Genomic DNA, 15,761 nt, shown 5'->3' with positions numbered 1-15,761 from the left:
AAAAAAAGTGTGCACGCATGCGTGCACATGTGGTCAATCAAAACAAAGATTTTAAAAACACAAGATAAAAAACTATACAAACAGGTAAGTGGACTTTCCATCAATATTCCAGATTTTTAAGGAATATTACAATTATCAATCGATTAAGAATGTTAATGTTTGAACAGTGTAACTTTACCATAAATTCTAGTTAGCAATTTTTTTAGATAAACATTAAAAACTGTTTACGTACTATTCCCTGCATTCTTCTGGCACATCAATTTCAAACTTTATGAACGTATTATTATCAATAGGAGGGTTGGTGTTCTTCTGCCTGAGCCATTCACTCGAAACAATCTCTGTAAAGTTGTTATCCCAGCCGACGTATTCCACAACATGGAACTCACCCTTTATCATCTAACAACAAAACAAAACAAAAAACAAAAACAAAAAAACAGTTAAATGTGTTAATACAATAACACTACTTTAAATATATTCATGATTTCCAATTACTACTTAAACAAGATTTCAACTCTTAAGAAATTTAAAGGAATTTTCACAATTTAAACTTAGTGAAACAGGGTACAAAATAAATTCAGCTGTAGTATTAACAAGTACTTCTGTCAAATACTTTGTTAAGTTAAACACAAGAGGTACAATTACATACAATATTGTATACCTTAATAATAAACGATGATAAAATTCTCTTCACGCTGCAAAATAAATTTTCCTTTCATTACAAAAATTGAAAACATCATTATTCATAACAAATGAAATTCCTATCATTTATCAACTAAATATTTTATAAAATTTCAACATTTTTTTATAGCAATAACCAGATATGTATTAATAGAACCTAAATGTCACAACCGAACAAAAAGTCACTTCATAAAACAAATACAATTAAATTTTAACATATTTTTAGAAAACTGGTACGGGAATAAATTAAGGAATATTTTCTTTTAAATACTGCAATAAACAAACTAAAATATGATACAGAGCTGTATAAGGTGAATACAAGTTGTAATGAATTAACAAAAGATGGATATAAATGTAATAATCAAAAGTCATTTTTTTATAGGTATAGCATATTGCCATCCACGTTTTACTGCTTCCATTTTTCAATATTAATCTCTACCAAGTGTACCAAACTGGTATACTTGGGAATCAAAGAAGATAGCATCATCAAAATATTAGCATTCTATACAGTTGCTTCTATAATGATTTGGTGGATGTTGTGTCGCATCTGAATACACTATGTTTTGGTGTAATAAGAGTTCTTTTTAAGATATCTCACACCAATTTGTGATTCATTTTTCATTTCCATCAGCTTATACAGAACGTTTCAAAGAAGTAGATAGATAGATAGATGTAGGATAGGGCATTCTCCTTCTGCTTTAACAGAATAGTACAGGCAATTTGTCATCAAAATAGGCTGTATTTGAAAATCCTTACCTACCGATTGATCTTTTGTCCATGCATCAGGGGTGATGAGGGAAGCTGAACTCCAGATTTTTAACATCCCCCTCCCACAGATTTTTGAAAAACTCAAAAATTGTTTAAATGCGTTTTTATCTGAATCTATGCATTTTAGAGAAAAGTTTTTCAAACAAAAAATGACATTTCTCCTCAACAATTAATGTCTTTGAAGTTATGCCGTTTAATTTGAAATTGAAATACTAGGTGGTGCTGAAGTTGTAAACGAAGTTGTAAAGAGTAGACCGGTTTCGAACATGTGCCCAATTCACAACATTTTCACACTTTCACAAGCTACAGCTCCGGTAGACAGAGCTAAACGGTAAGACGTACAAGAAAATTGTTTAAATAAAAGTTGTCTGTTTTTTTGAGATTAACAACTTTTCCAAATGCAATACAGACGAAAAACAATTTTTTTCTGGTGAAAAAACCGAAAAAAACACTTTTTTACAACTTCAGCGCCACCTAGAATTTCAATTTCAAATTATACGGCATAACGTCAAAGACATTAATTGTAGAGGAGAATGTCCTGTACATTTTTTGTTTGAAAAACCTTTCTCTAAAATGCATAGATTCAGAAAAAAACGCATTTCAAAAACTTTTTGATTTTTTCGAAAATCTATGGGGGATGTTAAAAACTGGAGTTAAGCTACCCTCATCACCCCTAACATCTGGAAAAAAACATCAATCGGTAGGTAAGGATTTTCAAATAAAAATACAAATTGACTGTAATAGAACACACAAAGACTTTGTAAAATAAGTTGTTTATAAACTTTGTTATACGAATTTATGTACATTGTTTATTGCATAAATAGGTAAATGATATCATTTACAGTCAGTGACATTTAAGTGTTTCACAGCATATTATAATTTTCATACGACTGATAACATTCAATAGACTTTATTCTTCTACTGGTAAAGTAACTTAGTTCAAGTAATTTATTTCTGAAATTCTGGATTGTAGGGACTAGTGCAGAAAAATGACAAAAGATTTATTTGCTAATATATAGGCAACATTTTCTGACGACATATAAGCAATACCGTGGCCCAACAGTCCTAAGATAAGGAGTCTGCAACCACCCGCATATGGATCTTACAAGTTTCCTCCGCATAACAATAATCTGTCACTCCACACAATTCAACATAAGCTTACTAATTCTATGATTGTTTGATATCAAATATTTAAGGCGTTATAATGAATTATATTCATTTGTTCATTTATAAATGAAGTTTCATAATCTTCCAAAAATTTCCCAACTGCTTTCTTATGTTCATCATTCTACGAAGGAACTGACAAATGCTTAATAGCAGATGATATTGGGATAGATGTGGTTGTTATTCTTCTCAAATACAGAGAAAGAATTTGCCCTCCTTACTTTATCTGAACATAAAGCAGTTAAAAACTGAGCTCTAAATCAGGTCACTTGATAAACCTAACCGAATGGTACATCTTTTACAACTTCTCACAATGAAATTATGAAATATGGTGTTTAATTTTACTTACATTATTTTTTTTTAAATCATGAAATGCACTTTAGTTTTGAATTTATTTCAATAATAACTGATGTTAATATTACATCATAAATAAAGAAATGAAAGAACTATTTCAATTAAAATTTATGACGTGAGTAATAAAACAAACACATCCCAAGTAAAAAGATCTTTTCTTACTGTTAATTATTTATTCATTAAATATATTTTGTGGTAAAAACAAACAACACATTCTGTGATTACTGAAAAACCTAACCTCAACTAAAAAATTACTTAGCTATAACACTTCACTGCTTGAAAAAGAAGCACTAAAGAATAAAACTGTGCTTTATATTCACAAATAAAATATTCATAAAAAAAATATAAATCAACTATAACTACAAAAACTGACCTTTATAACAGCTCTCCACCAACCACACGACTCCTGGTCATTGGCTCGTGAAAACACTTCCACATCCTGATTTTCTTTAAACTCAGGCTTTTGCCCTTCAGGTTCTTTAGCTGGCGGTAACCGAACCTGTTCAAATGGGAATTTTGACTCTGGCTGCCACCTACTCGATACAAAAAAATTTATACATAAAATGACATACTACAGATCAAACGTATGTGCAAAAGTACATTAAAGCTTAGCTATTGTATAAAACAGTAGTGTGTAGTTAACAGTGTAAAAATACTTTTTTTTAATTTAAAATGTTATCTAAAATAGTTATCGGCTTTTACAGGTAAATCCTTTTAAAAGCCAACGATAATTTTAATACCAAAAATACACAGCACTGTCACTTTGGAAGTAGCCAAAGATATTAGGGATGTCCAATCTATAAATTTAAATTAATCCATTGACTGATTATTAAATAAATAATATCCCACAAAATACTGCCAATAACACCATTAGACTTTACATACTGTAACCTACACCATAATATAATGCTATTCTACCAGGCGTCTTATACAAGTATTGCTATTTTTATTTATATCAGTATGTTATCAATTAAAGGTTTTCGAGATATCACAGTATATAATTAGGAACTGCTTGAAAGATGTAATAAATTAAAATTTATCTATCTGTTAAATATTGTTGTTTGAACACTTCATGTTTAAATGAGCTAAAATATGGCAATTTTTGTGTATATGAATACTCAGGTCGTCATTATATGTCTAGAATTATGATTTCTTTGTAAAAGGGAGTACACAAAATACAGACTTCTTTGTTATGGGATGCTTTTATACACGGTTTAGTGTCTTTATTTCAAGCCGATATATTTAATTAATATATATCACTATGAAGTTGAAGAAACTCTTTCTGCCTACATTTAATACAATGAGTCCTTTTTTCTTTATAGTTGTACAATATATAATCTTTAAGCTTACTGTCAGTAGCCATCTCCCAGTTTATGAAAACTTTTTGTTTCACAGTTCCAGCGGCATAGTGTTTGGCTGTAGTGCGCATGCACACATAGAAAGCTGCACGCGCAGGACTGTACTGTTGCTCATGCAGTGCCGACCCTAGCGTGCTGGTACAAGGCAGTTCTTTTTTACTCCGCGTGTGATTGGAATGTTCCTGGTTCATTCCTTTTTCTAGTTTAGTCGGTGGAAGGAATATGAAAGCAGTTTAGTTGTAAGCAAGGGCTCTTTGATCAAAAACACAAAGTATGTCCAAAAACAAGCTGAAAGGGTGAAACAAAAGATAATTAGTAAAAACTAATTACATATTTGTTTCTGTGTACATAGAAATTTAAATTAAGTACCATTCAACTATAGTTTTTTAAGCAGAATTTTATTAAGTGATTATCTAATAATACTAAAAAATATTATCTGTATTGACATTTTATTGTTCATTCGGTTAAACCAAATATGGTGTTTAAGCACAATGTGCTTAAAAACCACGTACCGTATTTTTGGATGCGATAAAGTGTTGAATTAGATTATTATCCTGCCTCCAGCTCTTCCTTTTGATTCATGTTTTTTTTAGTTCTTTTATTCTACAGAAAACTTTAACCATATCAGATTATTACAGTCATTAACAACTGAAACTTTTACAGATAAACTTATACGACAAAATAATATTATAACGATCATAAACAACTGAAACCTTTACATTTAAAACAAAAGTATGAAACAAGGAAATACAGCAACAAATATCAATGGCCAAAATAGTTTATAAATTGCGTATCTTAGCTTCATAATAATAATAGTTCGTGTAATTTACATGAATTCAACAATAAAATATGAAGTTGAAATATATGGATAGGTGTGAGCAGATGTACATATAAAACTGCTAGGTCTGTTAAGGTTGGATAAAAAAAAAAAAAAAGATTACTTTCATCAAAATGAAATTAATTTTTTTCGTAACATAAAATAATTAATTTACTTACTCATTCTCAAAGGCGACTGAAACCTCCTTTTCGAAGACATCAGTAACAAAAGCCTGAAACAAATATTGAATTAGTAAATTGTCGCATTATTAACCGATAGTATTGTTTCTATCAACATGAAAAACTAACAAAATATTAAAGTTATACCTTTACATTTGTTATATACATATGATTTAAAAAGAACCAGATACTACAATACAATCAACCCGAGTTCTCAATATAGTTTGGTAACAATAAATATAACATTATTGACCTTTGATTTAAATTCTTCACTTGATTTCATCATGGAGTGTCATTTTTAAGGATTTCATTAAGATACACAAGTACAGCTTTACAAACATACCCTCACACACACCTTCATTATTAAAAATATGTTTCTGTAAGACAGTAATCTATACTCCTGGTGTACAATGAACAATAAAAATCGTATAATAAAAAACTTTAAAAGGAGAACTGCACATGTCCATCAAGTGGAGATGTCCACGAGCATTAAAAAGTTTTGTATTGCCTTTTTTTTAAATGCTTCCATTTTTCCAATATTGCTGGCAGCCAATTTATAAAAAAGGAAAAACCTCAAATTTTTTGTCGGCAGTTTTTGAAAACATCATTTTAAAGATTTTATCACCAATGTAAATGTCCATCGAGACACTTACATCGGTATCACCCCACGAGGCCTGGCTTATTACTACGACATGTAAAAAGTTAGAGGGCGAAAAACGACTCCCGTTAAAGCCCATCAGGGCTAGGAATGGGGGGTGGCAACCAGAATCACCACAAGGTGGGTGTTTTCCCCTACAGGGGTTGGGATGTCCTCAAAACTACATACTCTCAAAGATGAAAACCAATATGACAGCTAACTGAATTTTTCCCACCATTAACTCATAATTCTAATATAATTTTCCAGGGGAAAGTATCAATTTAGTATTTTTTTATTCTTGGATTTTAATTCCTAAACCCAACTGTTTCTCAGGATGCTTATCACTATCTGCATCTACATACACATGCATCTACTTTGAATCCGAGTCTACAGTGTTGCAAATTTACTATTTTTAACAAAATAGTAAATTTGCAACACTAAACAAAACAAACACTAAAACAATAACTTGCTTTCAAATGACATTGGATTTAGTTATTTGACTGAGCTATGCTAAGGGTTTGTCATCGGGTTCACGTTCCTCATGCTACTGATATTAGCAATAAGCTGTACAACATTTAATCGGCAAGCAAAATAGAGGACTACATAACTTGATGAAAAAACCATGGAATTAATATAAACAATGATTTAATTCAAATAATAGACAAATTTCATCGCATATGTGGGGACAAAGGGAACACACCGCTGCAATATTGTGAAGAAAAAATAAACTGATATAGACATCAAATTACTTCCTTGTATGCTTATTAAATTACATAATAAACACATATTTAAAAAAATGAAAAGTACATAAAATTTTATTTCATTAATCACTTCTGATATTAAAAATTTCTTTTTTTGTTATTGAATTATTATTCATTGTAAGAATTCTTTTACAATGAACGGTTAATAATTACTAATAAATCAATATATTTAAATTAAAAAAAAAAGATGAAATCTGATTCGAACCGATACATTAAAATTCATTAATTAAAATTTTATTTGGCTACGACACTCACATTGTTAGGCTCACATCACAGGCGTCACACCGGTGAATGTGTGTTTGTGTACTCTGGGTGAGATTGTGGAAATTTAATTAACTTTTGAGTGTGCTGTGGTGGATAAGTTATTTCTTGTGGCCATGTCTTCATGATTGTTGTGCGTTTGTCTTGTGTTGGCTTGATTGTATGAATGTACAAATGCGTACGGTACGTCTTAGTACCTTTTAGGTGTTCTATTTTTTCTGATTTTTTCTCTTTAGGTATTCTTGCAGCGGTTTGGTATGGATGATGTTTACTAGTGGACACTGAATTTGTGTGTGGGCGCTTACCCCCCTCCTGAAGTAATGCTTTATTAGCGGTTTCCCAGGAGGTGGAGGTTTACTCGATAGTGTGCACGAATACATACGCATTTTCTGTAAGAGCTTGAGGAACTTGTTAGAGAGTCCGACACTTCTTTGGCAGCTGTAAATGGGGTTCCTCTATCTCAAAAAAAAGTACATCACGCCAGAACTAGTCAAAATGGATATTTCCATTGAAATCTACAAACCAAAGAAAAAAAAGACTTGTTTTCTGTAGATGGAGATTTTGTTTTATAGACTTTGTTTTAGAGATTTATTTTTATTTTGTTTTAAGAGATTTTATTTTATAAACTTATAATTGTGCAGTAAAAAATTGCCTGTATTTGTTTTTTAAGTTTATTAAAAGTAATTATTTAGTGTTAGATTGTATAAACCATTATTTGTGTCAATATTGATTTTTTTTTTTACAAAAACACAATGAGATTTATACACAATATAGGTACAGGCTGTATGTTTAAAGCAGTATGAAACTGTTAATTGAAACACACCAACAATTTTATAATTGTAAAAAAAAATTAACATTTTAAATAAACCATTCCACTAAAACATAATCATAAAAATAAACTTCCTACTCTGCATACTTAGATTCAATGTACAGATATGCATCCGTAGATCATACTATATAATGCAAGAACATTATGTAAAAATATCCTAGAATAAAAAAGCCTTAAAATGACTTTCTATTGAAAAAATAATAAAAAATATAAATAAAAAATTTTTTTTTCAAATAATAAAACTGGCCATCATGTTAGAAAAATAGAAGGGGATTTGAACAATATCATAAAATATTTTTAATAGTTATGAAAACATAAATGAAGTTTCCTATTTAAAGCTTTCTGTAACTTTTACAATTTCAGAAATAGAAATAATAGTGAAGAAAAAAAATGAAAATATTGTGTATTATTAAGTGATTTCACTTATCTCCATAAATAAAATATGAATTCGTATTCCTTAATTTTATTTTGAATTAAAAATGTAAATAAACAAAAAATAAATGTATACGGTACATGTAAAAAATTATGTACATACTATTACATATCTATACTAAAGAGGTAGAGGGTGATTGGGGAAAGAAAAAAAAAAAATATATATATATATATATGTGTATGCAGTAGTGGAGATTTGCCGATTGAAGCCCAAACTTTAATGAATTGAATTAATGAACAGTGAACTGTGAGCTAGGTTTGAACTGAATGATTTAAATGAATATTACAATAATAATAGACTTAGATTTATGTTAAATGAAATAATATTAAATAAATTAAAAAATTTATCCTTAACAATAGGCTTCCCATGGGTGCTGCGTGTGAGGCTAAAGTGTTGAGGTATGCAAGCACCTCATGGGAAGTAGACTAATCATAATCATCATCAACTGGCAACAAAGAGGATACCCCTGTGGTGCTGTTGGGAGGTGCGATTGGGTGCTCTTATAATATATCTAGGATATTTCCTAGTTGAACCAACTTTTGCATACATCACGCACAATCTCAATCTAACAGATCACGGTTAACATGTAAATAATAAATATCTGTTACAGTGCTGCATTTCTCATTTGGACAGTAAGGTGGCAAGCTGCTAAATTCTCATGTGCCTTTCTTACAGCAAGTGCTTCCAAGATATTTTCAATAGATGCCTTATTGAAATTGAAAACAACATATCAAGAGCGACTCATAATCAACGCCAAGCAAAACCTACTGAAAATAAATTGCTGGAAATTTGTGTACATGTTTTTCTTATGGTGTAACTGCACACTAATAAACAAATTTTTTGAAATTCCAAGTTTAGGGGTAAAATGGGATAATGAAATTTACTATTTTTATAATTTCTTGGTAATAAACAAAGATATCGGCTTGATTTTTTGTGTGTGTGTGTGTGTGTGTAATCTTCAAGTGAATATCTAAAAACCAATTTCTAGATTTTTGAAATTCCAAGTTTCAAGAGTTAAAATGGAATTTTGTTTTATTTAAAACCCTGCTATTTTTTTTGTTTCTAGATAACAAATGAAAAAGTCAACTTGATTTTTGGCGCGTGTAATCTTCATGTGAATAAACCAGTTTCTAAATTTTTGAAATTTACCTTGTAAGGGGGTGAAAAAAGGTAAACATTTGTGAACAATGATTGCAAATTTTCCCAATCCCGACTATACTAAACGAGATATTCAGTAGATTTGGGCTTTCAGATACTCTCCAGATAAATATTTAAAGACCATTTTCAATTTTTTGTATAAGGTGCTATGCTCAACCAACACACTGTTACCGTATGTGTGATTGCCTGCAACAGCTTCTGGTTACTTGACTAAAAAACATAAAATAAAAAGATTGACCGCTACAGGAAATGCAAGTAACAATAAAGCACGGGCAAAGCTGCGAAGGGGACTAGTTTATAATATATACCAAAACATCCTGTTATGCAATAGGAAATATATTTATCAAAACCCATATTATAGGCATACTTTTTTTCAAACCTTTTTTAAACTCACACAGTGCGACCGGCATTCACCTGAAAGGTGTTACCTCAGCCGCATCTATGAGTCGTGGAGGTGACTAAACCCGCCCTACCTTGGGGCCTCTCAGACCCCACCCATCGGGATCCCCCTTGAATCATCAGAGCCTGCAAACCTTCCGCTTGAGGATGGCCAGCCTGTTCCTCCTCAAGAAGGGTACCCTTTTCTTTCTTTTTCCTGTTTGGCCTCCGGTAACTACCGTTTAGATAATTCTTCAGAGGATGATATGTATGAGTGTAAATGAAGTTGTAGTCTTGTACATTCTCAGTTCGACCGTTCCTGAGATGTGTGGTTAATTGAAAACCCAACCACCAAAGAACACCGGTATCCATGATCTAGTATTCAAATCCGTGTAAAAATAACTGGCTTTACTAGGACTTGAACGCTGTAATTCTCGACTTCCAAATCAGCTAATTTGGGAAGACGCGTTAACCACTAGACCAACTCGGTGGGTTTAAAGAAGGCTACCCACCCTTCCCTTACATACTCAGGGTCTGAGTAAGCATCCCACACATACCCTCCGTCCAATGCACCCTCACCACATACCTTGGAGGATCCTTAATGCTTCATCAGGCACCTAGATTCAAACCACTCTTGCGTGTGGTTTAAGCCATGATGCCCTCTACAAGAAGGCTGCCCCTGGCCCTACACGGTCGCACGATTCATGTATCTGGCGATCTTATTTTTTCTGCCATTCTTCTTTCCTCCCTTTTTTATTTATTATTTTTTTTAAACATTGTAAGCATACCTGCAGTGGAGTAACATTACCTAACATATAAATTACTTATTTTATATATTAATTTTATAAATTCCTAATTTTTTAGCCTGAAATGGCAACCACCAATTTTTCAAGACATACGATGAAGTTAAAAATGCAACACTTGTTTATTTTTCTAACATGCTGTTTTTCAGAACATCGGTACACGTTGCATATTCTTTATTGTTAGTAATGATTAAACACAACACTATTATTATTGTATTTATACTATTATTGTAACTGCATTTTCATTGATGTGTTTTGAAGATATTACTGTTGATTGTACAAATTATAAGTTTGTTCTATTACATAAATAATTTTTTAAATCAAATATTCTGGCATTTTGATTGTTAAGACAATCAATTTATATTTTTTCTGCCTATTCTACTTTTTTGTTCAATTTAAAAAATTCTAAGACTTCACGCTACACTTACACGGTTGTAAATTAGTGAAGCAAAGAAGAATTAGATGGGTTGAACATGTTGAAAGAACGATGGAGCAATTAAAAAAAATATTCACTGGAAAACTGCAGGGAAGGAGAGGAAGACAGAAAATGATGGTTGGATAATGTGAAGGCTGGATATGAGGTGGAGGGCTGCTGAAAGTTGGGATGTAATGAGAGGCCAGGATCATCCATGAACTGACTGTTATATTATATACTGCACATTAATACGGCATGTTGAGATCAGATATTCGGTTTTAAAATCTATATATCTCAACAAAACCAAATAATTTATATATTGCAAGATCAACTGTTGAAAAAACACGCAATTATAATTATTTTCATTTTATGGGAAGAAACTTTGAAGCATTTTTACCAGTAGTTTTAAATCGTTTTTCCTCCCTCACTTCACTATACAATTCAAAATCAGAACATTATTTAGTAAATGTAATGTTTAAAAAAATCATAAAAGCTTCAATATTAGAAGGTAGTAATTCACACTCATCATAAGAATTAAATGTTTGGATTGTGCCTACTTCAAGAAAGTAAATAGACGTAGCCATTTTAAAGAAGAAACAGATCTTTAAATTTCTGAGAGATTGACACAAATGAAGCCATTGGTTTGCTTGGCATTTCTCCCGCCGCCACCTCATTTGGTCGCTTTCTTGCATCTGCTTATGCAACTTAAGTCTGCATAAGCAGACCGAATGTCTGTACCACAAATGGCTACTGAGCCTCAAAACAGTTTTGCGACCAGTGTCCTAACTAGCTCCCAAAGCTAACCTAAAAGCACGAGCGGAATAAGCATAGTACCATATACCACTCGCTTGCATGTCCCACTGTCCACTTGCCATACGGGTAAGTGCCCCATCAACTACTAAAACATGTATGACTATCGATAATTAAATTTATCTCATCAAAGACAGTAATTTGTTACCAAATATCTGAATGCCGGCAAGTACCTGAACATCATTAAAGTACTTGGAGTCTTAATCTAGCTAGTACCCCACCATATCTCTCAGTTAGCGTCCTACAGCAGCGCAGTAGGAGTCTTTTCCCTTAGGTAAACTAGCGATGTCAATTGAACAAAGCAACCGGATCAAGGAACTCCCACACGGTCCAACAATGCAGTTCTTGCCACATTAACTTGCTGCTTGTGAGCGGTCAATTTTCCCCTTGACCTCTAAGTTCCAGGGTGACCTGAGTTCTGCCCCTCCCCCCCAGAGCTGGGCAGTCGAACATGATGTGTTTCTTCGATTGGACCTCCCTGCAGATGCACAGCTCATCAGCTGCCTGGTGGAACCGAAATAAATATTAGTTTAAATGTACATGGTTAGAGAGCACTTGGGCTCCCTTTGGCCTTAAAAACAAAGAAGATCCCCCCCAGATCCTGTATAAATCTATACAAATGAAGCCATTGTAGAATTCATTTTTTAATAGATGATTATATACAAACGCAACAGAAAGTACATGAAAAAATAATTGTACAAAACAAATTGCCAGCAATCATCCACACATAAAAACTTTTTAAGTTGTAATGGAAGTCATATTAAAACTTAACGATTTTAAAACAATGAAGAGCATTTACTTGAGAAAAAAAATTAAATAAATAAATTTTCATGAAAAAGATATTACACATAGAATCCAAATCTATTATATTTCAAAGTGATGTATAACCAGGAGATATTGTTATTTATAATCACAACAATCAAGGAAGCAAAGCCTAAAAACTCAATATACACCGATCTTAAAATTCTAAGTTGCAGTAATCAAAAAAGATGTCTTAAGATGGGTACCTTCTTACTATTACTCAAATCCAAGTAATCCCCAGTTTCAGATAAATAATATACATTAAAACCAGAATCAATGCCTATATGGTATTTTTTCCAATTACGTATGCTATTAAGTACTCCAACAGTACACAGATAATAAAAATCACAATTTACAAATTGTTAGTTAGGTTTGTCAGAACTATTTTTTATTTACAGACATGCATGAATGGTAAAGAATAATTTTTTATTTCAATAATTAAATATAGAATTACACATAAGAGCCAACAATAACACCGATGTCTATTTTTATTAAAGATAATTCAAAATTACTAATTCAAAGATTTCACTTTGGATTTAGAATGAAAATTTACTTTAAAAAAATCTAAAATTTTAACAGGCATTAAAGAACTTGAATAGAAACTATTGTGTTAGGATAATGTTGGGACTATGCCAGACAATGCTATATTACGATGAGGGGAAATAGAGCAAGAGCAATGAAAGTACATTTTAGATCATTGACTTCTTTCGTAAGTAATCTTAATATTTTTGTTCCATTTTACATTCCCTTCTTCTAATATTAATGAAAAAATTAATATTCTAAACTTTACATTAAACATGTGTGAAAAAAAGACTGGCTACAAAGATTCCTTTAATTATTAAAACTAAAAAAATCTTTTCAGAACTTCTCACCCGAGAGTTTAACTGTAAGAATATATGTTTGAACCGCTCTTTAATGATAGATAATTAATTATGCTTGTGCCAGTATAGTGGAAAAATTTATGCAATTTTTTTCTTTCTTAAGACAATCCAAAAACAGAAATATCTATTTCACTTTAAAGCTGCTAGTAACATAGAGTGCATGAGTCAGTATAATGTAACATTTTAACTCTGAATAAGGTAAATTATTAATACTTCTAATATGAAAAGCTGAAACAGAATTACCACTAGCCCCATTGCAGTTTTAAAATTTCATTATTCCCACCTTTGTATTCAGCCAACACCCGTCCAAGAAGCATAAAATTTCATTCATACACACCTTTTAAAACAAACTACAATTAAAAAAAAGCTTTACATCAAAAAAGTAATTAAATAAAATGGAAATAAGGAATCAAATTGTTATTAAAAAAAATATAGCTATTATATTTATATAACGATTCTGCCTGAGTTATATCGAAGTGAATTGCTAGGTGCTAACTTCCCAAACCTTACATTCTCTAAACAGAAAGTATTAGTTTTTCAAAAGTGAGGTGGGGGATTTTCATAGTATTACAAAACTAAATGTCCTATTTTTTAATACACGGTTTGATTATCCAAACCCATGCAGCAGAGAAACAAACCATTGAAGTATTGAAGCCGATTATGCTTGAGCCACGTAGTTTCTGAATGAAATTTATTTCTAATTATCAGTTTCTTAGATTTTTTTTATGTGTTCTTCAAAAGAAAAGATTCTTTGCTCCCTGCGGTAGAGTGTAACACCTTGATATTTAAAATTTAACTGTGAACAAGAACACTTTATCCATACAGGCTTTTAAAAATCTTCTTTGGCTTATTTATTACAGGCTACATAACACATTACAGTTTATATAGGATAAACGGGACATTTATGTCCCGTTTATCCTATACGCTGATTTATTTCCCAAATCAGCTGATTTGGAAGCCGAGAGTTCCAGCGAGTCCTAGTAAAGCCAATTATTTTTACACGAATTTGAATACTAGATCGTGGATACCGGTGTTCTTTGGTGGTTGGATTTCAATTAACCACACATCTCAGGAATAGTCGAACTGAGTATGTACAAGACTACACTTCATTTACACTCATACATATCATCCTCTGAAGTATTATCTACACGGTAGTTACCGGAGACTAAACAGCAAAAAAGAAAGACCATCCATGGAAATTTCTTCAATGATAGCTAAGTCAGCAGATAAATTTCTTCTGAATCTTCGCATTATATTCTTATACCGATTACCCAAATATAACTAAAACCAAACCTCCTAGATGCATTTCTGACATGACAGCAATATACAAATCTAACAATCGGGGTCAGTAAGTAGCCCAACATTTCGCTTTTCCAACCTGCTGATTTTATTCCCCTAACTCGGAACTTTCCATTATGTAGCGTTCTGCTTATCAGTCTGGCAATGGCTTTACAATGTACAGTAGAATAACTTTGAAAATTATACCTTGACACCAGTCTACATCATACATCACACTTGAGTAATAACTGCCGACTTCCAAGTTATTTTTTTGAATCATCCTTCAGTTAGTCATGAGTCACACAGGTATAAATTGGCTGAAAGTCTCCTTGTTTGATGAATATATACTCATCATATCATATTATGTTTTTCTGGACTCAGGTCTACTGAAAAGGAAAAGTCTTCAAATTAATTTCAAAAGAAGTAGACAGCAAAGAAATCAGAGGTGGCTTTCTGGATCTTTCAGAGGCTTTTTATCAGTCTTCAGTATAATTATATTCCTTGATTGGATTAATGGAATGAGGATGTTTCCAGACTATAAAAGGTGAAAAACAGATCCACAAAATTCTTGTAAACTTGACAACGCATGAAAAATTTTGGGTGGATTCCATGAGGTTCTTGAGATTTACTTATTAATGAAAGGATAAAGATGCTCTCTTTCTTGTAGCACTACCTAACACAGGGGTTTTGAATTCCTATTTGAGTTTGCAAATTGCTAGTGTTGTGTATCGTAACTTCCTCTTACAAGTTGCTACAACACATAATGTAACTGAACTTGGCCTTTACAACTCCTAGTACTTTGGGTTTCCACTTTCTAGTTTTCTTGGATGTGGCCATGCTTTCCTACTAGATGTCTACTAGTTGTACAGTTTTCATCCACTTTCCCAATCATGTCGCAAAGATGCTTGTCTACATTTTCTTGGCTGTCACTTTCAAGGAAGCTTTGATAGAATTTTTCACTAGCTTGTAACCAGCTCTATTCCTGTTGAAAAGAAGAG

General features: G+C 31.9%; 1 protein-coding gene across 6 annotated transcripts in view; it reads right to left on the bottom strand.

Moving 5' to 3' along the window:
* The window catches only part of Fmr1 (synaptic functional regulator FMR1), a 95,086-nt gene that overhangs the window by 61,827 nt on the left and 17,498 nt on the right, over nt 1-15,761 (bottom strand). For 5 of the 6 annotated variants that reach the window (XM_075353883.1, XM_075353884.1, XM_075353880.1 and 2 more), the window contains exons 2-4: nt 5,319-5,371; nt 3,338-3,500; nt 233-396 (exon numbers count right to left, since the gene is read on the bottom strand). In XM_075353883.1, coding sequence (XP_075209998.1) covers nt 233-396; nt 3,338-3,500; nt 5,319-5,371 — 380 coding nt within the window. The remainder of the gene's footprint in view (nt 1-232; nt 397-3,337; nt 3,501-5,318; nt 5,372-15,761) is intronic. The other variant, XM_075353881.1, reaches the window with a different exon arrangement.

Source organism: Lycorma delicatula, chromosome 1, assembly GCF_047948215.1.
Source record: "Lycorma delicatula isolate Av1 chromosome 1, ASM4794821v1, whole genome shotgun sequence".
NCBI lineage: Eukaryota > Metazoa > Arthropoda > Insecta > Hemiptera > Fulgoridae > Lycorma > Lycorma delicatula.
This window is presented reverse-complemented; position numbering and strand designations above follow the sequence as displayed.